Consider the following 25,721-nt stretch of genomic DNA (forward strand, 5'->3'; position numbering starts at 1 on the left):
CGTGACGTCACTTCCGTCCGGGCCTGGCCGCGGTTCGGGCTCCGTGGGCCGAGGGGGGGGTACGGAGGTGGCAGCCGTGGGAGGAGGCGGCGCGGGAGGCCGAGAAGAGCAAGCCCGGACCAATCCCGCGTCTCGGGCCGCAACCCCCGATCCTGCAGCGCACCGAGAGGCTAGACCGGCCGGATGGGCCGCTGAGCCCGAATCGGGGACCGGTGAGGCTCGAGCAGAGCGGGCGGCCGGGGCCGGGGCGGGAGCGGGCCCGCGGGACTGCGGGGTCTAGGAACCTGCGATGCGGGGAGGGGAGAAGGCCAGGCCCGTCGCTTCTGCTCGCCCCGCGGGGAGGCGGGGGCCGGGGGATCGGCGGACTGGGGCGATGGGGATAGTGAGGCCAGCCCCGGGGGAGGCCAGGCGGGTGGCCGGGGAAGAAGGGGGCGAGGGCCAGCCCTTGGGATTCGCATCCGGAACCGTGGCGTTGGGGGAGGTGGGGGGGGGGCATGCTTCTGGCCAGGGCTTTGGGGAGAGGATGGCTGTGAGCGAGGGGAGAGAGAAAACTGCGAGGCTTGGAAAAATTTTCCACGGCCCTCCTTGAGAGGTTTGAAGAGCTCTTCTCTCCCTTGAGGGTGGTGTCGAACACCACCTGGAGAGGGTCTCACTGGAGTTTGCGCGGCTCGCTTACAGCATTTGGAAGGGACAGTATTCTGAGAGTCTCTACACGGAGCCGGCTATGCAAAAGCCCGGCTCCGTCCGTAGCTGAGCCTCTGCATCTTTACAGTGTGGAGCCCCCTGGAGCTAAAGTCAGGATGTTCCGCTTCATGAGGGACGTGGAGCCCGAGGATCCCATGTTCCTGATGTGAGTATTCCCTCCCCCTCCTGTTCTAGAGCACTCATCCTACTCCACTTCAGGGCTCTAAGTAGTTCAGACAGACATCTGGGTTCCCATGGCTAGCATTGGCTGGAACCAGCTGGATACTCGGCTCCAGCACAGACTCAGAGAGGAAATAGGCATCTGTGCCACTGTTTCCTTAGGACTTTTCCATTTTGTGGGGGAGGAAGGTTTTGACTGCTTGGCCCCTCCACCATCCACACGGTATACTCACTCCACAGGGACCCCTTTGCTATTCACCGTCAGCATATGAACCGAATGTTGTCAGGTGGCTTTGGATATAGCCCCTTCCTCAGCATCACAGATGGCAACATGCCTGGAACCAGACCTGCCAGCCGTAGGATGCAGGTAATGGTGCTGTGACTTGCCTGAGACCCAAGGAAATGCTGGGGGTGATTAATAAGGTCCTTGATTTTTCTTGCACTTCAGCCAACTTAGCAAGTGCAGTGATCTTTTTTAGGAGTGGAGGAGGGGGTCTGGCAGAAGGGCTGTGAACCCATTTTGAGAGGAGGATGGAAAAAAAGCTGAGGCCATGGGCTCCGTTTGGGATTGTAGGGAGAGAGGAGGACGTGGTCTCTAATTTGTTCTTTATCTTTTCTTGTAGACTGGGGCTGTCTCCCCCTTTGGGATGCTGGGAATGGTGAGTCCTGATGTCCTCGTTTCCTTCCGTTCTCAGACATGCTGTATACACTTAGATGTTATTTCCAAATGTGGCTCCCTGGAATAGTAACCCTAGAATCTTTTTAGAGTGTTTGCAAAGCTCTGGGCCTGTTGTGTGCTGGGAGTCCTGTGGGTTAGAGATTCTAACTTATTGATACCTGCATTCTAGGAGCCATCCCTGTTAGGAGAATGTAATTGCCTTGCAAAGTTTGTCTTTCTGAGGATGGAGATGCAGTTGAAGGGCCAACAAAGATGGCTTTTGTTGTTGTTGTCTTTAGTTTTATGGCCAATCCTTTTATAGGTTGGAGTCCATTTACTTGGGTGTGCTTCCTAAAGATAGGAGGAAGTAGGACAGTCGGGAGAAAGAAAATTGGATCAGTGCAGCCATAGAGACTGAAGAGGAAGCCAGCAGTAATACAGGAAGGGAAACACAAAGAGAACGTTCTATATTCTGGTCATGCTAATGAAGAGACAGAGCAGTTGCTCCGTGTGGAGGAAGAAGAGACAGGGAAAGTGTAGCTGTGTGTCTGTCTAGCTGGTACCTAAAGAGACCATCTGAGCACTGACTATGCTTTCTTGACTCTGTTTTCCATCTCTTTGCTGCAGTCGGGTGGCTTCATGGACATGTTTGGGATGATGAACGACATGATTGGGAACATGGTGAGGCTCTGGCCCCATACGTTTTTGCAGTCTTGTTCTCAGTAATGACTGGCAGCACCCGTAAGTCTTCGGAGGCAGGGGCAGGGAAAAGTATGGTGACAGGCCCAAGCAGGCTGAAGACACTGAACCCGGAGGCCACTGGATTCCCTTACCTGCCCTCACGCCTGAGTAGGAAGCAGCAACAGCAGTCTTTTAAGTGTGCAATTAGGGCTCCATGTCTTCAGGTCCCTCTTGTTTATTGTTGGACTCCGAAGAATTTGGGAGGTGCTGATGAGCCCTGAGGTTTTCTCTGTTCCCAAGTATCATGAGAAAGTGGGGGACAAGAACAGGCAGCTGAAGTGTGGGATCCCTTCCTCAGAGGGGCCATTCAGTCCTGTAGTACCTTTTCCTCCTCAGGAACACATGACAGCTGGAGGCAATTGCCAGACCTTTTCATCCTCCACTGTCATCTCCTACTCCAATACGGGGGATGGGGCCCCGAAAGTCTACCAGGAGACATCAGAGATGCGCTCGGCTCCAGGCGGGGTGAGTTGGAGGGCCTCTCCTTTCCCAGAGCGGGCAGAATGGAATAACACACAGAAAGCCTGGCTTCCTTTTTCAGGATTGGGTTGTGGGTGGTTTGTCTGTCCTGGCTTGGTGTAGCCAGGGCTTTGGAAGGGGTGGCTCAGTGTGCCGTGTTCTGCCTCATCCCAGATCCGGGAGACTCGGAGGACTGTACGGGACTCAGACAGTGGGCTAGAGCAGATGTCCATTGGGCACCACATCCGAGACCGGGCTCACATCCTCCAGCGCTCCCGAAACCACCGCACGGGAGACCAGGAGGAGCGGCAGGATTATATCAACCTGGATGAGAGTGAGCCTTCCTCCCCGCTCCATCACCCTTCTTTTTTTTTTTTTTTTTTTTTTTTTTTTTGTTCCATCACCCTTCTGACTCCTGGCCCAGTAGCCCCTGTTCTGGTTCCTAGGAGCTAGAAGATAGAAACGTTCTCTCTCTACTTCTGTAGATCTTTCTTGGCAAAGTTAGGGGTGGGCCCCTGGTCTTACCTCACTTGAGCCTTGTCAGCTTCGGGGGCTAAGTCAGGTGCTGGCATTGTCCTCAGTAGGAGGGGCCATCTGTCAGGCTCTTCCCCCCCCACCACCTTTTTTTTTCAAGTCAACAGATATTTATTAAATACTTACTGTGTGCTTGGGATGATGCTCCTTAGCTTAATAACTGTGCCTTTCCTAATTTTTTTCTTCAGTAGTCACACTTCTGGTGGCTTACATATTGCAATCACTGTTGGCTGTTAGCTAGTGGAACCAGATACTAAGAAAAGAAATTGCTGCTCTTCCTCAACACATCCCCATCCATAATACTTTCCAGGCTTTGCCCTGTTTCTTCATCTTAGAAGGCTGTGGCTCACTCTTGCATCTGCTTCCAGAAGCCAGCCTATATACTTAAGTGGTCACCTCTGGTCTCTGTGCTCTTCAGGTGAGGCCGCAGCATTTGATGATGAATGGCGGAGGGAGACGTCCCGGTTCCGGCAGCAGCGCCCCCTGGAATTCCGGCGGCATGAGGCTTCAGGGGGTGGGGGACGAAGGGCTGAGGGGCCTCCCCGCCTGGCTATACAGGGACCTGATGACTCCCCCTCCCGACAGTCCCGCCGCTATGACTGGTGAAGGCCCTATGCCCTCAGCCTCTCTTGTAAGTCCTGAGGGGGAGGAGTAGGTGAGGTGTGGAGCACGGAGGGGGGGGTTGAGGAGTAGACCTGTGCCCAGGCCTCTGCCACGAGGAGGCAGTAGTCCATGTGCCCAGCAGATGCTGCCTTTTGGTGGTATAAGTTTTCTTTGGTTTGGAAAGAAAAGAATGCTGTCCCTGGAAGAGGGGATTAAACGCAACTCCCCACTTTTATATTTGTCTGTCTTTTGACCTGTGCTCTTTTCTCTTCCCCTTCCAGGTACAGGCTGAGAGGCTGAGAAATCCTCCCCTGGAATAACATTTTCCTCTCCAACTCCCACTCCCAATTTAATATTAAATTAACAGGCAAGCTGGCCCCCACCTCTCCCTGGAGGTCTCAGGGAGAACCTTTCACTGCCCCCCTTTACCTACTTTTTCCTTCTTTAATCCCCTACCATGATGACTCCACTTCTCCTCTATCTGCTAACTTGATTTTTCATTTTGCTGCTCCATCTTTGAATCTCTTCACCTTCCCCATTCTACCCTTGTCATGCATTGAAGGGGCTTTTGGGGTGAGCTCTGGGTTTAGGGGCTTCCTCCATCCCTCAGCTACCTTGGGTCTTTTGCCACCTCCTCCTCAGATCCCCCCTGCAGGGGCCATAACCTGCATTTGGGGCTGTGTGTGGAGGGAGAGGACTGGCTCCCAACCCTTCCCCTTTTCTCCCCCAGCACATCACAGAAATCTTCCCTACACCTTTCTCTACCTTTATTTTTTGATTTGTGCAACTTGGAACTAGGTGTTTATGGAATAAAGGAGAATGGAAAAAAAAAAAAAAAAGACCAAGTAGAATTCTGGCTGTACTTTTTGATCTTGTCCCGGTTCAGTTTCAACCCTCCTGTCTCCCAGTTCCCTCTTGCCTTCCCTCTGTCTCCACATGTGGCCTTCTTGAGTTCAAGCCCAGTACCTCAGTGGTAATGACCGTGGCCCTGGCAGAGCCTGGCAGATAGGAACCAGCTGTGGAAGTCAGCTGGCCTAGGGCGGGTGGGTGAAGACACTAGCAGTGGCCTTGCTGGCTGTCTCCCTTGCTTTTGCTGTCTCTTCACATGTCCAGGGGAGCATAGGGCCAGTCTCTTAGGTGCCTGAGGGTTTTGCTGCCTCTTGACTCTTCGGGCCGAGTTTGGCCCCTGGGCCGTGGGTGGGAACGCTTGTGGTAAGGAGCAGGAAGGCACAGGCCTTCAGTGGGGAGGCATCTAGGAGTCAGCAATGTTCTCCCACTCTCAGTTGTTGAGAATTTGAGCCCAGGGAGGGAGACCAGAGAAGAAAACTAATCTGGAACCTGAGCGGTGCTGAAAGGGCATGAGGTGCTCAAATTTCTCAAGATGTTCACTCTCGCTTGACCTGGCGTGGCCAAATGGGTCATTCTGTTCTTGGGAACTTACTTAAGGATGGTCAATGCTCATAAAGGGCTGATGATGGTTTCTTTTTTATAAAAATCTTCAGTTCTTTTCAGTCTATGGTAAAGTGGGAAAAAAAAGGGGGGGGGGACAATAGGGGTGCCTGGCTGGCTTAGTAGAGCACGCAACTCTCAATCTCTGGGTCATGAGTTCAGGCCCCACGCTGGCTGAAGAGCTTACATAGAAAACAAACACACACACACTCAACACACAACTCAAGACTCTGGCTCTTCTCAAGGAAGGGAGGATCTTTCCATGTCCTCTGTGAAGAAACAGACTCCAGAGACCTGTCTGGTTGCTGACTACAGAGGGATGAAGCTGAGTGTGACAACCAAGCACTGACTTGGTATCTCAGGGCAGGTACCAAAATCTCATTAAATGGGGCTGGTGAAGAGGCATGAGCAGGGTTAAGGGAACCAATCCTACAGCTAAGAGAACCCAGCAATCTCAGAAGTCAAACAGGTACAGGTACCCCACCCCCCACTATCCAAAAGCAGAATGTTCCTGTGAAACCTTTCGTAAGGTGAAATGGAACAAAGCGAACAGATTACCATTACCTGACATGGAAAAGCTCGAGCATTGCCAGACCCGAAATAACAACCTCTTGAATTTTGCTGAAACCATCTCGCTAAGGGACGCACAAAATAGAGCTCCCAGGCAGTTCAAAGCTAGGCCACAGGCGGGGAGCTGAGCAGAACTCCGGGGGCAGGAGCTCAGTGGGACCTAAATTGCTGCAGAAGAAACGCTGAGAGCTGTTTCCACTTTGTCTCATAAAAGCAAAAATCCATATTTCTTTGTGTTAGCCAAAACTAGTATTAATGCTGGTCTTTTTTAAAAGTGAAGTGGTGTGGTGTGAACTTTGGAAAAGTGTGTGTGTGTCGGGGGGTGGGTGCCTGTAGAGAGAATTCATCTTCACCTGGGTTGCTGAATTATAGATGTTGGCTGGGACTCAATGAGCACAGCCCTCAGTCTGAGGGGGTCCCCTGGGCTCTGTCTGAATAGACAGATTTACTTCTGGGAGTGGGAACACTCTCCTCAGTCTCCTGAGGGGCCCACCATTGAAAGAGTGTGAGCCCTGTAAAGGATGCCAAGAGACTGGGTCCTTACCTGCACCGCCAACCCAGCCGAGTGGTCTTGGGCAGGTCCTCCACTTCCCTGGGCCTCCGCTCGGAAGTTCCCTACTACCTAGAAAACCTCAGGCTATAGTTCATGCCCGGCCTGCCAACCTGGATTTCAGTCACAGTGCCCACACTCACGGGCATGGTTCTCAGTGGGGGCTGAAGCAGGGCAAGGGTTGCCCTGATCTCAATCTAGGTGAGTCAACCCAAGTGTTTCCCAAGCTCTGCCGAGTAGGTCCTGGCTTTTAGACACATGAACTCGTTTTCACCTCTACTCCCTGCTCTTGGGTGAGGACCACCCTTCAGCCCAGCACTCATTCCTAGGGCCTGTGACTAGTGAGTAGGGAGGGATAGGTTGTGGGGAATCAGTTAGCAGCAGCCACCAAGTGAGGGGCTCAAGAACCAGCCCCCTGGCACTTCCTGACCTGTCTGCCATTGTGGGGTGAGGCCCAGGGGACAGAGAGGGAAGGAACTCTCGGGAAGGAAGCTGACATTTTATTTCTGGTCAGCTCTCCAACTGGGCCCTGGCCTCATTCACAACAGCCATCCGTTCATCCAGGGGATATGGTCAGACTCATTATTTTCCTGTATGGCTTGGGGGAATGAATTATCTAGAGGAGTGAAATGATGAATACCCCCTGGCATGAGCAAGACCTGGCTCTACCACTTAGCTCTGACGGGAGAGATTCTTAATCTCTCAACATCAGTTTCCCACTTTGTAAAATGGGCCTTTCTAGGTGCTGATGGCGCTGGGGACATGGGTCCATACTGCAGAAGAGTGAGAAATCTGTGAATTAGTACAGAGAAAGCATTTGACACAGTATATGGGATATAAATGACTGATTTCTCCCAGATTATTCTGTCTTGATCCTTTTTTTTCTTTCTTTCAAGGTTTTATTTATTCATTTGACAGAAAGAGAGAGCACAGGAAGGGGGAGCGGCAAGCAGAGAGAGCAGGGAGCCTGATGAGGACTCCATCCCAGAACCCCGGGATCAAGACCTGAGCAGAAGGCAGATGCTTAATGACTGAGCCACCCACGGGTCCCATCGTGCCTCAACTTTACAGACTAACAAGTAGAAACAAAGGTTTGGCGACTCTGACCCAGCCCTGCTTGCAGTTTGGGTTGTTTTCTGTCCTTGACTAACAAAGAACCTTGGGTCCTCCTCCCCCTCTACCTCATGCCCCCTTCCTCTGTCCTGCAATCCAAAGCCCAAGTCACAAACCAGTTACCCAGAGAACCAGGAGCTGATCCACAAGAAAAACGCAGTATTTCAGTCTTCCAGCCCACGTAGTCCAATTCCACTTAAATACTCCATGCACCTGCCCCGCCCTGATGCTCCCCAACCTGGGCCTGAGTCCTCTCAAGGGCTGAGAGAGCCGCAAGGGCCAAGCTCTCCTTCTCCCAGGCCATTCCAGTTGGGATAGGGCTAAGAAAAAAGTAGCCTTTACTTCTCTCCCTCTTAGACGTCACTGGGGTCTTCAGATAGGAGAGGTGGGATCTAGGTGAGGCTGCTAGAAGCTGGGGAGGTGAAGAACTGGGGGCACAGGGAGGGAAGTTGGGTACCTGGTTCTCCTAAGCAGTGTCCCAACTAGCCTCTGTCCCTGGGGAGAGACTGTAGGACCACAGCTGGCATGGCGGGAGAGGAGTGCACTTGAGAGGCCCGGGATGCCAAAGGCCAGCAGAGCTGCTATGGAAGGTAGGCAGAGAGGGCTGACGCTCTGGGCCTTCCCATCCTCAATGTCCACCCTGAAATGGTAACTCTAGGGAGACCAGGACAGGCATGTAATACTTCTCCCTCTGGGCTCAGTACTACTCCTCCCCCTGCTTCCCCACCATCCCCACTCTGGACTATCCCTGGGATTGAGATGAAATAAGTTAGTACTCAGAGTTCCTTGCCCTTTCTCTGCCTTTTATGATTCTTTTCTTCTCTGAGATCCTTATCTTTTGCATAGGAATAAGATGCTACCCACCCCCGCCCCCGCTCCCCACAGCCCTTAACCTCAGCATCCATCCCATCCTCTTCATGTGCTGTCACCTGCCACCTGGGGATCTTGCAGGTTCTGGACAATTCTCTCCAAGAGGTCAGTGTTCTCCAGCCAAGAGGTCAACCCAGTGTCTGAGCCGTCTGAGACACATGAAGCTGGAGCATAGGAGAGGGGGCATGGGAAAGGGTCATGGAGGTGACATTGAGTCTCTAAAAGGGGGAGCAGAAATACCTTAGGCAAAGTCAAGGTCACACTGAGGTGAGAAATGGTTTGATGGAAAGGTTCTTAGAAATCTACGGGTGAATTTAGTCGAGATATCCCAGATTTGTGTGTGTTGGAGGGTGGGTGGAGTTCCCAATATACTGGGAACATGGCAGGGAAGGACAGAGGCTGATTCCCAATTCAAATCTTAATTAATTAATTATAAAAGATTATTTATTTATTTATTTGACAGAGAGGTCACAAGTAGGCAGAGAGGCAGGCGGGAGTGGGGGGAAGTGGGCTCCCCGTTAAGCAGAGAGCCCGATGTGGGGCTCTATCCCAGGACCCTGAGATCACGACCCGAGCCAAAGGCAGAGACTTAACCCCACTGAGCCACCCACGCGCTCCCAAATCTTAATTTAAACAAACCCAGTATATGATATAAATAAATAATACATTTAGAATTAGAGACCTTACAGGTGACCTTCTCACCCCAGACATACTAAAGCAGAATGTCCAGGTTGGAGAGGATTCCAATGCAGCTTAGCAACAGTTACAGAGATCCTCCAAACCCCCGCTCCTATGTCACTGCTTAAGAAACAGAGGTGACTTGCTTGCACGCCATGCAGCTAGCTACCTAGCAGCGCTCCAAAAGCCAGGACTCAAAATCCAGATTGACACAAACTATACCAACATGCTATAAAGAATGCTTCACCATGAGGGGGAGGGTTCCTTCAAACTGTTCCTTGGTGATTTGTAAAAACTTTTAATTTACATTAAAATTTACTCAAGTAACAACACCATATTTCAAATGATGAATGCCAGTAGCCCAGTATGTCGTTTTTTAAATCTTGCATTTTTTAAAAGCATTTAATAAAATTGCTATGTGTGTGGGGAGCCTGGGTGGCTCAGTTGTTAGGTGTCTGCGTTCGGCTCAGGTCATGATCCCAGGGTCCTGGAATCAAGCCCCGCATTGGGCTCCCTGCTCAGCGGGAAGCAAGCTTCTCCCTCTCTCACTCCCCCTGCTTGTGTTCACTCTCTTGCTTTCTTTGCCAAATAAAAAAAAAAATCTTAAAAAATTGTTCTATGTGTGTGTGTGTGTGTGTACTTTTGGGTGAGTTTTAACACATGCAGATTTGTGTAAGCACCCCCATAGTCAGGATCCAAACAGTTTCATCACCCTGAACACCTTCCTGCCGCTTCTCTGTAGTCACACCCTTCCGCAAATCTTAACCTTGACAACCACCGATATGTTCTCTGTTGCTATAATTCTGCCATTTCCAGAATGTCATAGAATGAAATCATAAATGAGAGTAGCTCCTTGACTCAGCATAATGCCTTTGAGATTCAGTCATGTTGTGGCTGAATCTCAAATAGTTTACTCCTTTTTATTGTTGAGTAGTATTCTGTGTGTTTATAATCTGTATCCATTCACCTGTTTGAGGATACTCTAGTTTCCAGTTTGGGGGCATAGGAACAGAGCTGCTATAAACACTTGTGCACATGTTTTTGAGTGTATGTATCTTAATTTTTTAAGGAATGCAATGGAGTGGGATTGCTAGGTCATATGGTAAGTGCGTATTTATAAGAAAATGCCAAGGGGTGCCTGGGTGGCTCAGTGGGTTAAAGCCTCTGCCTTCGGCTCAGGTCATGATCTCAGGGTCCTGGGATCGAACCCCACATGGGGCTCTCTGCTCAGCAGGGAGCCTGCTTCCCCCTCTCTCTCTCTGCCTGCCTCTCTGCCTACTTGTGATCTCTCCCTCTCTGTCAAATAAGTAAATAAAATCTTTTTAAAAAGAAAAGAAAGAAAGAAAGAAAGGAAAAGAAAAGAAAAAAACAAAAAAGAGAAGAAAAGAAAATGCCAAGCTTTTCCGGGGTGGCTGCACCATTTTGCATTCCCACTGACAAGGTAAGAGAGTCCTGGTTGCTTTGCATCCTTGCCAGCGGTTAGTATGTCAGTTTTTATTTTATTTACCCATTCCATTAAGTGCGTAGGTGTTCTTCTATTTATTCTAATAGGTATCTTGTCATGGCTTTAATTTGTATTTCCCTAGTGACTAATGATGTTGAGCGTTTCGTCATTGCTTATTTGCCATCATTACAACCTCTCTGATGAAGTGTCTGCTTAAGTCTTCCTGCCATTTTTTAAAATTGGATTGTTTATTTCCTTCCTGTTGAGTTTTGAGAGTTCTTTATATATTCTGGTAAGAAGTCCTTTGTTAAATGGCATTTGTAAACAATTCTTTCCCATTCTGTAGTCTTTTCCTCCTCTCCACATCATCTTTTTCTTTTCTCCTTCTTTCTTTCTTTTTTTAAAAAAAGATTTTATTTATTTATTTGACAGACAAAGATCACAAGCAGGCAGAGAGGCAGGCAGAGAGAGAGAAAGGGAAGCAGTCTCCCTGCTGAACAGAGAGCCCAATGCAGGGCTCCATCCCAGGACCCCGGGATCATGACCTGAGCCGAAGGCAGAGGCTTTAACCCACTGAGCCACCCAGGCGCCTCTCTCTCTCTCTCTCTCTCTTTTTTTTTTCCCTTGACATCTTTTTCAAAGCAAAAGTTGTAATTAAGATGAAGTCCAACGCTATTTTCTCCTATATCATATTTTGGGTGTCATATCTAAGAACACTTTGCCTAACTGGATAACTGAGATTTTCTCCTATGTTATCTCCTAAAACCTTTATAGTTGTGCATTTGATATTTAGATCTTTCTTTTTCCTTGGGTGAGTTTTGGTAGCATGTGGCTTTCATGAAGTTGGTCCATTTCATCTAAAATTATTGAATTTAGGGGTGCCTGGGTGGCTCAGTCGGTTAAGTGGCTGCCTTAGGCTCAGCTCATGATCCTGGGATTGAGTCCCATGTTGGGCTCCCTGCTCAGTGGAGAGCCTGCTTCTCCCTCTCCCTCTGTCTGCCACTCTGCCTACTTGTGCTCTCTTTCTGTCAAATAAATAAATAAAATCTTTAAAAAAAAATTGTTGAGGGGCGCCTGGGTGGCTCAGTGGGTTAAGCCTCTCTCTGCCTTTGGCTCAGGTCATGATCTCAAGGTCCTGGAATGGAGTCCCGCATTGGGCTCTCTGCTCTGCGGGGAGGCTGCTTCCCCCCCCTCTCTCTGCCTGCCTCTCTGCGTACTTGTGATCTCTCTCTCTCTCTCTCTGTCAAATAAATAAATAAAATATTTAAATAAATAAAAAATAAATAAATTGTTGAATTTGTGTGTGTATGACTATTTGTAGTATTTCCTTACTAACCTTTTAATGTCTGCAGGGGAGTATAGTGATATTCCTTGTTTTATTCCCAATATTGGTATTTCGTGTTGTCTCTCTTTTTAAAAATTTTTTTAAAGATTTTATTCTTAAGTAATCTCTATACCCAAAACTAGACTTGAACTCACAACCCAAGGTCAAGGGTTGCATGCTTTAAAAAAAAAAAAAAAAGAAAGAAAGAAAGGAAGGAAGGAAGGAAGGATGGATCTCATACTCTACCAAATGAACCAGTTAGGTACTCCTCTCTTTTTTTTTAATTAAAAAAAATTTTTTTTGGTCAGTAGAGCTAGAGGTTTGTCAATTGTTTTTTTAAGATTCTATTTATTTATTTATTTGACATAGAGAGATCACAAGTAGGCAGAAAGGCAGGCAGAGGAGGAAGGGAAAGCAGGCTCCCTGCTGAACAGAGAGCCCAATGTGGGGCTCGGATCCTAGGACCCTGAGATCATGACTGGCACTGAAGGCAGAGGCTTAACCTACTGAGCCACCCAGGCACCCTGAGGTTTGTCAATTTTATTGATCATTTCAATTAACTTTTGGTTTCATTGATTCTTTTTTCTATTTTTCTGTTTTTAATTTCATTAATTTCTTTTTTTAAAGCATATTTTTTAAAGATTTAATTATTTATTTGACAGAGAGAGAGCACAAGTAGGCAGAGAGGCAGGCAGAGAGAGGGGGGAAGCAGGCTTCCCGGTAAGCAGAGAGCCCGATGTAGGACGGTCCCAGGACCCTGAGATCATGACCTGAGCTGAAGGCAGAGGCTTAACCCACTGAGCCACCCAGGCACCCCTAAAATATTTTTTATTTTAAGTAATTTCTATACCTAACATGTGGCTCAATATCACCCTGAGATCAAGAGTTCCATGGCCTACAGACTGAGCCAGCAAGGCACCTCTAAGTTTCATTGTTCTGCTCTTATTATGTTTTCCTTCTTCTTGCTTTGTGTTTATTTTTGCTGTTCATGTACCTTCTTAAGGTAGAAGTATAGATTATTGACTGGAGACCTTTCTTCTTTCCTAATATAAGCATTTGATGCTATAATTTTTCCTTAAATCACTGCTTTATCTGCATCTCACATATTTTATTTTTTCCTTTTTTTAAAAAATGATTTTATTTACTTATTAGAGAGAGAGAGAGAGAAAGCACAAACAGGGGAAATGGCAGGGAGAGGGAGAAGCAGGCTCCCCACTGAGCAAGAGGCCCGATGTGGGCCTTGTATCCCAGGACCCTTGGATCATGACCTGAGCTGAAGGCAGAAGCCCAACCAACTGAGCCACCCAGGTGTCCCTCTTTTCTTTTCTTTTTTTAAAAAATATTTTATTTATTCATTTGAGAGAGAAGCAGAGGGAGCATGAGCAGAGGGGAGGGGCAGAGGGAGAGGGACAGCAGACTCCCCACTGAGTGCAGTGCTCAACACAGGGCTGGATCAGGACACCGGGATCATGACCTGAGCCAAAGTCAGACACTTAACCAACTGAGCTGCCCAGGTGCCTCTGTATTTTCCTTTTTGTTAAGTTTGCAATACTGTCTAATTTCTCTTGGCACTTCCTTTTTGATGATTTGGCTATTTAAAAGTATGTTGTTTAGTTTCCATGTGTTTGGAGATTTCCCTGTTATCTTTCTCTTATTGATTTCTGGTTCTAATTGCATTATGGCCAGAAAGCATACTTTGTATGACTTCAATCCTTTTAAATTTGTTGAGGTTTGTTTTATGACTCAGGACATGACCTATCTTGGTAAGTGTGTCGTGTGTATTTATTTATTTAAGGATTTTATTTATTCATTTGACACACACAGAGAGAAATCACAAGTAGGCAGAGAGGCAGGCAGGGGTGGGGGGAAGCAGGCTCCCCACTGAGCAAAGAACCCGATGCAGGACTCAATCCCAGGACCCTGAGACCATGACCCAAGCCAAAGGCAGAGACTCAACCCGCTAAGCCACCCAGGCACCCTGCCATGTGTATTTTTTTTTTTAAAGATTTTATTTATTTATTTGACAGAGATCACAAGTAGGCAGAGAGGCAGGCAGAGAGACAGGAAGGGAAGCAGGCTCCCTGCTGAGCAGAGAGCCCGATGTGGTACTCCATCCCAGGACCCTGAGATCATGACCTGAGCTGAAGGCAGAGGTTTTAACCCACTGAGCCATGCAGGCGCCCCTGCCATGCGTATTTAAAAAGAAATTGTGATTCTTTTGTGTTGAGGAAGTGTTCTATGAATTTCAGTTAGATCCTATTGGTTGATGACAATTTTCAGTTCTACATACTTCTATACATCTAATTTTGTTTAATTGTTCTATTGGTTACTGCTGAGTTTTGACATTTTCAACTACAATTGTGGATCTGTCCCTTTTTTTCTTTTTAATATCTGTGAGTTTTTCCTTTTTGTATTTTGAACCTCTGTAGTTAGATGCAGAGACATTTAGAATTGTGTCTTCTGGGAAAAACCGAACTTTTTTATTATTATGTACTGTTCTTCTTTACCCCTGGTAATTTTCTTTGCTCTGAAGTTAATTTGCCTTACTATAGCCAGTACAGCTTTCTTCTGATTAGTGTTTTCATGTATATGTCTTTCTATTCTTTTACTTTTAATCCACCTATTTTATACTTAAAATGGGTTTTTTGAAGACAGCATATAGTTGGATCTTTTGTGGTTTTTAAAGTGCATGTCGATAGTCTGCCTTTTAATTGGTGTATTTATGCTACTTACATTTAATATTAAGTGTTAATATGGTTCAATTTACTTCTATTATTTTATTATTCTGTTTGGTCCCATTTATAATTCAGCTACCTCCACTTTCAAGCCATTTTTTTTTATCGTTGTTCCTTATTTGGATTTTATTTATTTGTTTGTTTGTTTACTTAAGAGACAAAGCATGCTTGCACAAGCAGGGAGGAGGGGCCGAGGGAGAGGGAGAAGTAGACTCCCCACACAGGGCTTGATCCCAGAACCCTGAGATCACGACCTGAGCTGAAGGCAGACACTTAACCAAGAAGCTAGTCAGGTGCCCCTATTTGAGTATTATTAGATAGAAAGTGTTCTACCTTTTTTTTTCTCACTAAATTTTTTTTTTTTTTACTTTTTAAAAAAAGATTGTATTTATTTATTTGACAGAGAAAGACACAGCAAGAAAAGTAACAGAGGCAGTGGGACTGGGAGAGAAATCAGGCTTCCCACCAAGTATGCAGCCTATGTTGGGATGGATCCCAGAGTACTGGGATCATGACCTGAGCCACCCAGGCACCCCATCTCATCTTTTTTTTTTTTTTTTTCTTTTTAAGTGATAGCCCTGGGGCAGGAATGGCAAGCTTTTTCTATAAAGGGCCAGATAATATGTTAGGCTTTCCAAGTCATACAATGTCTGTTGCAATACTCAATTGGTGATGTAAACTGGTGCCGCCACTGTGGAAAACAGTATGCAGGTTCCTCAAACAGTTAAAAATAGAGCTACCCTATGACCCAGTAATCACACTACTGGGTATTTACCCAAGAAAACAAAAACACTAATTCAAAGGGATACATGCACCCATATATTGATAACAGCATTATTTATAGTAGCTGAACTATGGAATCCGTGCACATGTCCATCGATAGATGAATGGATAAGAAGATGTGGTACGGATACACAATGGAATATTATTCAGCCATAAAAAAGAATTAAATCTGGCCATTTGCAATGACAAGGATGGAGCTAGACAGTATTATACTAGATGTGCCAATAAAATTTTATTTACAAAAACAGGTAGTGCTGGTTCTGGCCTGTGGAGTGTGGCTTACTAACCTTCCTCCAGGGATTATAAAATCCACACTTAGGGCGCCTGGGTGGCTCAGTGGGTTAAAGCCTCTGCCTTCGGCTCAGGTCATGATCCCAGGGTCCTGAGATCGAGCCCCACATTGGGCTCTCTGCTCCGCGGGGAGCCTGCTTCCTCCTCTCTCTCACTCTCTGCCTGCCTCTCTGCCTACTTGTGATCTCTGTCTGTCAAATAAATAAATAAAATCTTAAAAAAAAAGATCCACACTTACCATAGTCCACTTAGAATCTGTACTTCACTATGTCAGGTTAAATGCAGATTTTACCACCACTTTAGGCCCCTTTATTGTCTCTCCTTTGTGTTGTAGTTGTCATAGGTATTAAGTCTGCAAACGCTGAAAACCCCATCAGAGTTTTATCACTTTTACTTTCAATTGTTAGAGACATTTTAAAGAACAAGAGAACAATCTATACTTACCAGATCTGTTTCTCTTCCTTCTTGATGTCCTGTTTCCTCAGTCACCATTTTTCTTCTGTCTGACGAACTTTCTTTAGCATTTCTTTTATTTAAAAAAAAAAAAAAGATTGATTTATTTGAGAGAGAGCGAGCAAGCAAAGAGAGGGACAGAGGGAGATGGACAGAGAATCCTGAAGCAGACTCCCTGCTGAGCCTGGAGCCCAACATACAGGCCCATCGCTTGACCCTGAGATCTTGACCTGAGCCAAAATCAAGAGTTGGGCACTTACAAATATTGTGAAAATGTCTATGCTACCTAAAGCAATCTACACATTTAATTCAATCCCTATCAAAATCCCATCCACTATTTTCAAAGAAATGAAACAAATAATCCTAAAATTTATATGGAACCAGAAAAGACCTCAAATAGCCAAAGGAATATTGAAAAAGAAAGCCAAAGTTGGTGGCATCACAATTCTGGACTTTAAGCTCTATTACAAAGCTGTCATCATCAAGACAGTATGGTACTGGCACAAAAACAGACACATAGATCAATGGGACAGAATAGAGAGCCCAGAAATAGACCTTCAACTCTGGTCAACTAATCTTTGCCAAAGCAGGAAAGAATGTCCAATGGAGAAAAGACAGCCTCTTCAACAAATGATGTTGGTAAAATTGGACAGCCACATGCAGAAAAATGAAATTGGACCATTTCCTTACACCATGCATGAAAATAGACTCAAAATGGATAAAGGACCTCAGTGCGAGAAAGGAACCCATCAAAATCCTTGAGGAGAACACAGGCAGCAACCTATTCGACCTCAGCCGCAGCAACTTTTTCCTAGGAACATCACCAAAGGCAAGGGAAACAAAGGCAAAAATGAACTATTGGGACTTCATCACGATCAAAAGCTTTTGCACAGCAAAGGAAACAGTTAACAAAACCAAACAACTGATAGAATGGGAGAAGGTATTTGCAAAAGACATATCAGATAAAGGGCTAGTATCCAAAATCTATAAAGAGCTTAGCAAACTCAACACCCAGAGAATAATCCAATCAAGAAATGGGCAGAGGACATGAACAGACATTTCTGCAAAGAAGACATCCAGATGGCTAACAGACACATGAAAAAGTGCTCCACATCACTCGACATCAGGGAAATACAAATCAAAACCACAATGAGATACCACCTCACACCAGTCAGAATGGCTAAAATTAACAAGTCAGGAAATGACAGATGCTGGCGAGGATGCGGAGAAAGGGGAACCCTCCTACACTCTTGGTGGGAATGCAAGGTGGTGCAACCACTCTGGAAAACAGCATGGATGTTCCTCAAAAAGTTGAAAATAGAGCTACCTTACGACCCAGCAATTGCACTACTGGGTATTTACCCTAAAGATACGAACATAGTGATCCGAAAGGGCACGTATACCCAAATGTTCATAACAGCAATGTCCACAATAGCCAAACTATGGAAAGAACCTAGATGTACATCAACAGATGAATGGATAAAGAAGAGGAGGTGTATATATACAATGGAATACTATGCAGCCATCAAAAGAAATGAAATCATGTCTTTTGCGACCATGCGGATGGAACTAGAGGGTATTATGCTTAGCGAAATAAGTCAATCGGAGAAAGACAACTATCATATGATCTCCCTGATATAAAGAAGTGGAGATGCAACGTGGGGGGTTTGGAGGGTAGGAAAAGAATAAATGAAACAAGATCAGATCGGGAGGGAGACAAACCATAAGAGATTCTTAATGTCACAAAACAAACTGAGGGTGGCCAGAGGAGGTGGGTGGGGAGAGGGTGGTAGGGTTATGGACATTGGGGAGGGTATGTGCTATGCTGAGTGCTGTGAAGTGTGTAAACCTAGCGATTCACAGACCTGTACCCCTGGGGCTAATAATACATTATATGTTCATAAACAAAGAAAAAAATTTTAAAAATAATAATAAATAAATATTCAATATTTTTTTAAAAAAGAGTTGGTCACTTATCCAACTGAGCCACCCAGGCATCCCTGTAACCTTTCATTTAGAGTGGTCCTGCTACTGACAAATTGTTATACTTTCCTTCACAGAAGAATGTCTTTATTTTACATTAACTTCTGAGTGACATTTTCACTGGACATAGAATTTTTTTTTTAAGATTTTATTTACTTGAGAGAAGATCTCACACAAGTAGGGGGAGGGGCAGCTCCCTGCTGGGCAGGGAGCTTGACGCGGGGCTCGATCCTAGGACTCCAAGATCATGACCTAAGTTGAAGGCAGATGCTCTACTGGCTGAACCATGCAGGCGTCCCCATTGGGTACAGAATTTTGAATTGACACCTTTCTTCCAACACTTTGTTATTATTTTTTAAGATTTTATTTATTCATTTAACAGAGAGGGAGAGTACAAGCAGGTAGAGCAGCAGGCAGTGTGGGAGGAAGAAGCAGACTCCCTGCTGAGCCAGGAGCCGGATATGGGGCTTGATCCCAGAACTCTGAGATCAGGACCTGAGCCAAAGGCAGCCATTTAAAAAACTGAGCCACCCAGGTGTCTCCCTCTCTCAGCACTTTAAGTGTGATTCTAGTTCCTGCAGTTTCCTAGTTTTGATGAGGAATCTGCAGTAATCTGAGTCATTGTTCTCTTATGTGAAATCGGTTGTTCTTCTCTAGATGTTCTGTGGATATTTTTCTATGTTCTTTATTTTCAGCAACTTGATTATGATGTCTAGTTACAGACTTGAGTATATTCTGTTTTCTCTTCACCAGGCTTCTTGAATCTGTGTATGTCTTTCGCCAAACTTGGGACCATTTTAATCATGATTACTTCCAGTAATTTTTCTATTTCATACTTTTTCTCCTCACCTTCTGGGACTCTGTTGACACAAATGTTAGATCTTTTGGTCTTGTTCCACAGGTTCCTGAGATCCTGTTTTCTTTTGTCTTTTTTATTTGTTTAGATTGCATAATTAATATTGACTATCTTCAAAGTCACTCCTCTGTCGTCTCCAGTCTGCTATCCAGTGAATATTTTATTTTACTCCTACTTTTCAGTTCTAAAATTTCCATTTGACTATTCCTTAGGTCTTCTATTTCTTTGCTTATACTTTCTACCTTACCATTTGTTTTGAAAGCATTCTCCCTTTCTTCTTCCAGTATGTTTATACTAACTGCTTTGAAGTCTTTGCTTTAAATTCCAACATTTGTCATGTTGGGGGTGCTTGTCTTTTCCCTAGAAAGTTTTTTTTGTATCAGCTGGGTAATTTTAGATTGTATCCTGGATATTTTGAATATCGGTGGAGACTCTGGATCTTATTAAAATGCTAACGGGAATGTTTGTTTTAGCAGGTGATTGATGAGGTTTTGTTCCTGCAGCAACCTGTCTTCTTTGCATTGTGGTTCCAAGGTCAGTTTAATTTTCAGTTTGTGGGGCTATCCACATCAGTCCCGGATGTGTGCCACCCAGTGGTCAGTGAGACCCGGACAGTGATCCACCCTGTAGCTTAATTCGTAAAGCTTTGGTAAAATGTTTAAGGTCGGGTCCGTGCTTGTGCAGATTTGAGGTGAGCCCAAGAATTTACACACAACTCTATGGGATTCTCGATTTCTCTCCTCTCTCTAATCTCCCTGATACTTTGATTCTCCGGGTCTTCCTTTCCTGATCCTCTGGCCAAAAAAGGGGGGGAGTGGCTTTAGTTTCTCTACTCTGCTGTGCATTTTCCACTTTGTGTCTGGGCTAAGCATCCAGAAAAGAAAGAAAAAAGCAGAGCGATTTACCTCAACGCTCTCGAGACCACAGCGCCTGTGCTAGAGGAATTCCCCTCCCTCAGCTTTCAGTGCCTGCCCAGCCACTGTGTCCCATTATGCAGCTATAGCTACACTACCATGGTGCTGCCCGGGGCTAGAAGTGGGAGAGAAGGAAAAAAAACTGGAGATTCCCCTACTCTCTGACCCTTAGGAGTCCCTTTCTGGCTTCTCAGACCTGCAATAAGTAGATGGCTCCAAGAGGAACTCTTTTAGTTCAGACCTGATGTACATTGCTGGGTTTGGGCCACCTCTGAATCCACTCTGGGCAGTAATGGGGTGGGCGGGGGCGGGGGGTGTTGGCAAACTCATCACTGGTTTCACAGAACTTCAAATTCCGGTTTCTTCCTCCCTGCTACCATCTACTTCTCTGCTATCTCAGAGAGTTGTCGCATGCAGTCCGTCTGGGAGCACTGGGAGTGATGGAGGAGGTGTGTGCCTACTCCAGTTGTGCCTACTCCATTTATCATCTGTGTGGTCCTGAGCAAGTTACATAACCTCCCTGTACCTCTTCTGTCATCTTTAGAGGAGGATAATAGTGGTATCAACTTCACAAGGCTGCTGCTTGGATTAAATGAGTTTATATATGCAAAGCACTTAGCATCATGTTTGGCTGCAGGAAGCACGTAATATTAGTCTTAAACAATCATAAAAAGATTGGAAAACAGAAACAGGCACAAAGACAAAAATCACCCAGAACTCCAATGCCAAGAGGTAGAACACACACTGGGGTTATATTGCGTTGCCAGGTGTTCCTCAACACTGTTCTTCCCACCCAGAATGCTCATCCTCCTTTCCTCAGTCAGGCCAACTGCCACTCGGGCTTCTACTTTCACTGGAAAGTAAAAGGCTCAAAGAAGGCATTCCTGACCCCAAGTAAGATGTAGATCCTAATGCTAAATGCTTTCATGTCACCCTATACTTCTCAGCACTTATCACACTTTTAATTACTTAACCATATATTTAAGAACCTCAAAGGACAAATTCTCTCTTGTCCTGTACTCAAAGTGTCACCTTTGCACATCCTTCTCTTCCAGATGGTGACCCTGCGTCTCCATACCTGTCCAAGGCCCCTACAATAGAAGCCTGATCTCAGCTGATCCAATTTGGCACTAATCTGGGCAAGTCTGCTTATATAAATGGGACTTCTCAGCTCAGAGCTGAGTCAATGAGGACAGTGAAAGCATATTTCTGATCCACATCCTGGAGATTCTAACTCAGTAGGAACTGGGGTGCAAGCAGGATCCAGGAATATACATTTTCAAAAGCTCCCCTGATGTTTCTGATGCTGGTGGCCCACAGAAATAGTGTCTGTAGTAGGCAACTTCCAATATGGCTTCCAATGATCCCTGCCTTCTGGCAGTCACTACGCTGGACCTGGTGCCTCGTTAAGAGTGATGAGATACCTCTTCCACAATTAGGTTACAAGACTGATTCTGCTTTCCGGATGTGGTGTCTCTGGTTCTCGCTCTGATAGAGAGGGCTACCTGGGCTGCCTCTGACCAACAGCCAGCCCAGAAACAAGTTCCTCAGTCCAGCCACCTATGAGTTAGTGAATCCTGCTGACACACTGGGTGTGGATGGAAGATCCTTCCCCTTGGAACCTTGAGATGACATGGCTCCAGCTAACTCTTTGATTGCAGCCTTGTGAGAGACCCTGAGGCAGAAAACAGTGTGCCCACATTCCTGAACCACAGAAAATGAGATAGTAAATGTGTGTTATTTTTTTATAAATTATTTTTAAAGACTTTATTTATTTATTTGACAGAAATTACAAGTAGGCAGAGAGTCAGGCAAAGACTGAGGAGGAAGCAGGCTCCCTGCTGGGCAGAGAACCCGATGCGGGGCTCGATCTCAGGACCCTGAGATCATGACCTGAGTGGAAGGCCTGAACAACCCAGGCACCCCAAATGTGTATTTTTAAGCCACTAAATTTTAGGGTAATTTGTTATACCATATTGGATAACTAATACATTGCCTGGACTGCCCAAAGCTCCCTTCTATTCATTCTTGTTGGAAAACGCATCTAAACAGAGAATTCCCAAAATCTCTTCAATGGGATTTCATGAATACTGACTGTAGACATTGTCTTTGCTCTTGTTGTGCATGAAGACTTACACCAGTCCAGTCATTGATTTTAGCTTCAAACACTTTGGCATAGTCTTTTAAGTGTCACCAGTTTCATGAGCATGAAATCTGAATTCTCATAAAGGAAAGTCTTCTTCCTCTTCCTCTTCCCACATTGATCCAGCCATAAGACCACTTAAGACTGCTGTACCCTAGGGGATCAGTGTGTGAGAGTGTGCCCATGGTGGTTAAGATTCTTGGTTGGAAATATTCTGGCGCCCTGAGCTTGGTTGTACATGGAATCTCTAAATCCTGAACCAAGTTTCATGGTCAAAAAAAATTGAGCCCCAAAATAATCTGCTCCCCCTTCTTCATGCCTTGGTAGCCAAGACCCCGTCCCTCTAAGTCAAAGACAGTCTGACTTTGCATGTCCTTGGGGCCATGTGAACGGTCCCCCTCCTGCTTTGGGTGTTAGGCCAGGCAGTCCCAGCTCAGCCCACACTTAGACTCTGGAGCCATCCACTGAAAGCAGGAACTAGAGAGCTGAGAGAAGTTACGGAGCCACTCGCTGGAACTAGCTTCCAAGAAAACAAGATACTAAATTCAAGTGAAAAGTTGGGGAAGGAAGTGGGGGGGACAGGTTCAAAGTGCCAGGAATTAGCAACTTCTACACATTAAAAGGTATAGGAGGAAGAAGGATTATTGCAGAGGTAGAGACTGAGAACCAAGACAAAGCAGGCTCAACAAGTTCGTCGAGGGCAAAGCCAAACCAAGAAGCCAGAAGTGTCAACTCCCAGTTGGCCCAGCAAGCCTGCACAGCCCCCTCCAAACAAGACACTCGCCCAGCCCACTTTTAATCAAAACCTCAGGATCCCACCCCACTTTCTAGATCTGTGACTGAAACCTTTAGCGCCCACAGAGTGGTCTGTGCTAGATGTCCACCTAGAGAAAAACACAATCTCTGGAGAGCAGCTCAGTCAACATTGGGACCCTCAGGAGGCAACTGCTTCATGTGCATGTGGGGGTCGGGGGGCGGCCAACTGTCCCTCACATTAGAGCTTCACAATTCTTTTTTTTCCCCTCACAAATTTTTGCTCTTTATTTATTTATTTGACACACAGAGAGAGATCACAAGTAGGCAGAGAGGCAGGCAGAGAGAGAGAGAGAGAGAGAGGGAAGCAGGCTCCCTGCTGAGCAGAGAGCCCGATGAGGGACTCGATCCCAGGACCCTGAGATCATGACCTGAGCCGAAGGCAGAGGCTTAACCCACTGAACCACCCAGGCGCCCCGAGCTTCACAATTCTAAAAAGAGTGCACAGCAGTGCACTAAACCAAGGAGACCAATAGTCCCAGGACAGGAAGCTCTGCCTTGGACGGTAGACGGGAGCCTGCTGCTGCTTCCTGCAGATCTGAGTCCTGTGTGGTTCTGATGCAAAACCTGAAGGTTATTATCAACTCTTCTCCCTTATAATTCTGCAGGAAGGAAGGTAACAGGCTGCAGCCCAGCTCCGAGAGGAGGGCCAGCGATGGCCATTTTGCACGTCTAGTGCCTTGCACGTGTTGGTGCCAGCAAGCATCCGCTGCTTCTGAGTGAGTGATGGAATACTGAGCAATCTGTCCCAAGTCACACGACTCAAGATTTAGGTCTCCTGGCTCCTAGGCCAGGACCCGGCACCTAGTACCTGGTTCTCTTCTCTTTCCAGCACTTTGCTTTAGAGTGGATGGACAATGAGCCTTCTTCCCATCTGCACATATCAAAGACAGAAGATACCCATTTCCGGGCATGTTTGTAGATAGATTTCTCATAGATTTATTTCTGTTCCATGTTATATATAGATATATGTATATATATACTTTTTTTTTTTTAAATACAATCTATATCCCCTTCCCTTTCCCACCAAACCACAAAAGGAAGTATAAATCTTCCAGGATTGCCATCAGGCTTTCCAAGATAGCCAGGGCTAAGAAAGAGCCATCTCTCAACATTTCAAGAGATGGGTGCCCTTCTTTGGCTCTGGGGTCATTGAAGCAGCAGCATTCCCAGGACCCAAGGGGAGAAGAGAGGAAAGGAAACAACTATAGTGTGACAGGATTCTAGGATGAAAGTGTCCAGTGACTCCGAGAATGGCAGACTGGCTCCCAGGATTCCCCGGGTGGGAATAAAGGCAGAAGCCCTATGGCTCTTCAGATGCTGCCCAGACAGGCGGGGGGGCGGTAAGGAGTACAAACCGGGGATTAGGCATGCGAGGATGGGGCGGTGCAAGAAGAAACACGTGTGGGTTATGCTGGAGAAGTAGCAGCCCCACCTACTCCATGACAGATAACAAACAGGGATAGATGCTGCCCCCCGACCCCTATTTTAAAGAAACAGGGAGAGAGCATGGCAGGGAGGGGGAGGGAGACAATGGGACACATAATAAAGTCACATAAAGCAAAAGTACCAATAAAAACACGACTTGTACTTGCCTCCTCCCTAGAGAAGGTGTGATCTATGCTTGGGGGTCAGGGAGAGAAGAGGGAGGTTAAGGGTCATGAACCTAGGATTATCAGCTGGCCAGGAGCACAGGGAGGCCGAGGACTCCTAAAGGACAGGCAGGCAGCTAGGACCCCGCATCCCCAGAGAAGAAACGACAGTTCCTTCAGTTCGACTTGGACCAAATCTTGGCGCTCCCTCGGAGTCTGGCAAGGGGAAGAGAGAGAGAGAGGCTGCAGGGAATTCCCCTCACCCCTGCGGCCTCCCCCCACGTCTACTCCCATGCAAATGACTAAAGGGGGTGAGGACACCCGGGTCTCTGATGTAAAAGCAGGACACCCCGGAAGCAAGCAGTTCCTGCCACATTGGCTCACCCCTTGCCCTTTGAGGCTTTCTTGCTGGGCTGGCGCTGGTTGGTGCCAGGGGCGGGTTCCCTCAGCTCAGTCAGGTGCTGCTCAGGGTCCTGAGATGTAGCTGCGGCAGCTGCTGCTGTTGTAACTTTAATGGTTTTTTTAAGGTTGGCCACCTACCCGGATGAAAGAAATGGGGGACAATAAGGGAAGTCCCAGAATCCGACAGGCCCTGTCGACCTTGTCTGTTTGCTACAGCCACGGTCCTGACCCCTCCACATGGGACAACTGGCCCCAGCTGCGTGAGCTTGGAAGCTCGGGTCCGTCCTGATGCCTCGCCCACTCACCTCACTCTCGATCTGCTGCTTCAGGCCCAGCTGCTGCTCCTTGTGCTGGTTGGCACGGCTCACCTGCTCCTCGATGCCTGACAGCACGACCTCACAGCCCACACACCTGCGAGGATCAGGAGCGGAGATGCGTCAGCAGAAGGCTGGGATCGCACACTCACGACAGACAGATTCAGAACACCCTGCATGCAAACACCTTGTCTGAGTTAGGGACCTTCACCAGGGCACCTGGAAACCATGTGCAACAATAGTCCCAAGAGCCACAAAGATACCTGGGGGGTGCGGGGGGGGGCACCCTAAGACAGGTATGGGAAGTGCCTGGAATAATGCACATGTGAGGGGAGGAACGGAAAACAACACTGGGTAGATGCTGGAGAGAAGGAAAAAAAAGGTGTATTGAAGTTAGACAAGAAGACAAAGAGAAACACGGAAGCGGAAGAGACCCAGGGCCTAAGACATGCTGCTTACAGACCGATGGGATGAATCTAGCTTAAGACAAGTGAGGATCCAACACCCCACTGAGGAGCCCCTCAAGAGTACTGCTCCCTGCTCCCCACAATGACTATGCCAAGGACACTGCTTCCAGCCTCTTGC

General features: G+C 46.7%; 2 protein-coding genes across 7 annotated transcripts in view; one reads left to right on the plus strand and one right to left on the minus strand.

The window, feature by feature from the left end:
* On the plus strand, positions 1–4,698 carry MLF2 (myeloid leukemia factor 2). 2 transcript variants are annotated; one of them, XM_004766671.3, is made up of 9 exons: positions 3–212; positions 773–850; positions 1,105–1,231; positions 1,488–1,523; positions 2,150–2,203; positions 2,600–2,728; positions 2,897–3,056; positions 3,675–3,887; positions 4,141–4,698. In XM_004766671.3, exons 2-8 carry the CDS (start codon positions 801–803, stop codon positions 3,860–3,862), a joined length of 744 nt encoding a protein of 247 aa, XP_004766728.1. In that variant the 5' UTR covers positions 3–212; positions 773–800; the 3' UTR covers positions 3,863–3,887; positions 4,141–4,698. The 2 variants fall into 2 exon arrangements, with proteins under 2 accessions (XP_044927763.1, XP_004766728.1); XM_045071828.1 differs by lacking the exon at positions 2,150–2,203 and having other exon boundaries at positions 1–212.
* The window catches only part of COPS7A (COP9 signalosome subunit 7A), a 26,868-nt gene continuing 5,438 nt past the window's right edge, over positions 4,292–25,721 (minus strand). For 3 of the 5 annotated variants that reach the window (XM_045071826.1, XM_045071825.1, XM_045071824.1), the window contains exons 6-9: positions 25,128–25,233; positions 24,805–24,956; positions 16,111–16,192; positions 4,292–8,575 (exon numbers count right to left, since the gene is read on the minus strand). In XM_045071826.1, coding sequence (XP_044927761.1) covers positions 8,540–8,575; positions 16,111–16,192; positions 24,805–24,956; positions 25,128–25,233 — 376 coding nt within the window. In that variant the 3' untranslated portion in view covers positions 4,292–8,539. Of the gene's footprint in view, positions 8,576–15,997; positions 16,028–16,110; positions 16,193–23,743; positions 24,637–24,804; positions 24,957–25,127; positions 25,234–25,721 lie in introns of those variants that run through there. The other 2 variants (XM_045071827.1, XM_004766675.3) reach the window with 2 other exon arrangements.

Source organism: Mustela putorius, unplaced genomic scaffold, assembly GCF_011764305.1.
Source record: "Mustela putorius furo isolate JIRA1106 unplaced genomic scaffold, ASM1176430v1.1 tig00003988_pilon_pilon_pilon, whole genome shotgun sequence".
In the NCBI taxonomy this organism is placed as follows: domain Eukaryota; kingdom Metazoa; phylum Chordata; class Mammalia; order Carnivora; family Mustelidae; genus Mustela; species Mustela putorius.

Coding starts and splice junctions, on each gene's coding strand:
- MLF2 (XM_004766671.3), top strand. CDS start 801: ATGTTCCGCTTCATGAGGGACGTGGAGCCCGAGGATCCCATGTTCCTG. Junction 1,232..1,487: donor CTGCCAGCCGTAGGATGCAG/GTAATGGTGCTG, acceptor CTTTTCTTGTAG/ACTGGGGCTGTCTCCCCCTT. Junction 2,204..2,599: donor ACGACATGATTGGGAACATG/GTGAGGCTCTGG, acceptor TTTCCTCCTCAG/GAACACATGACAGCTGGAGG.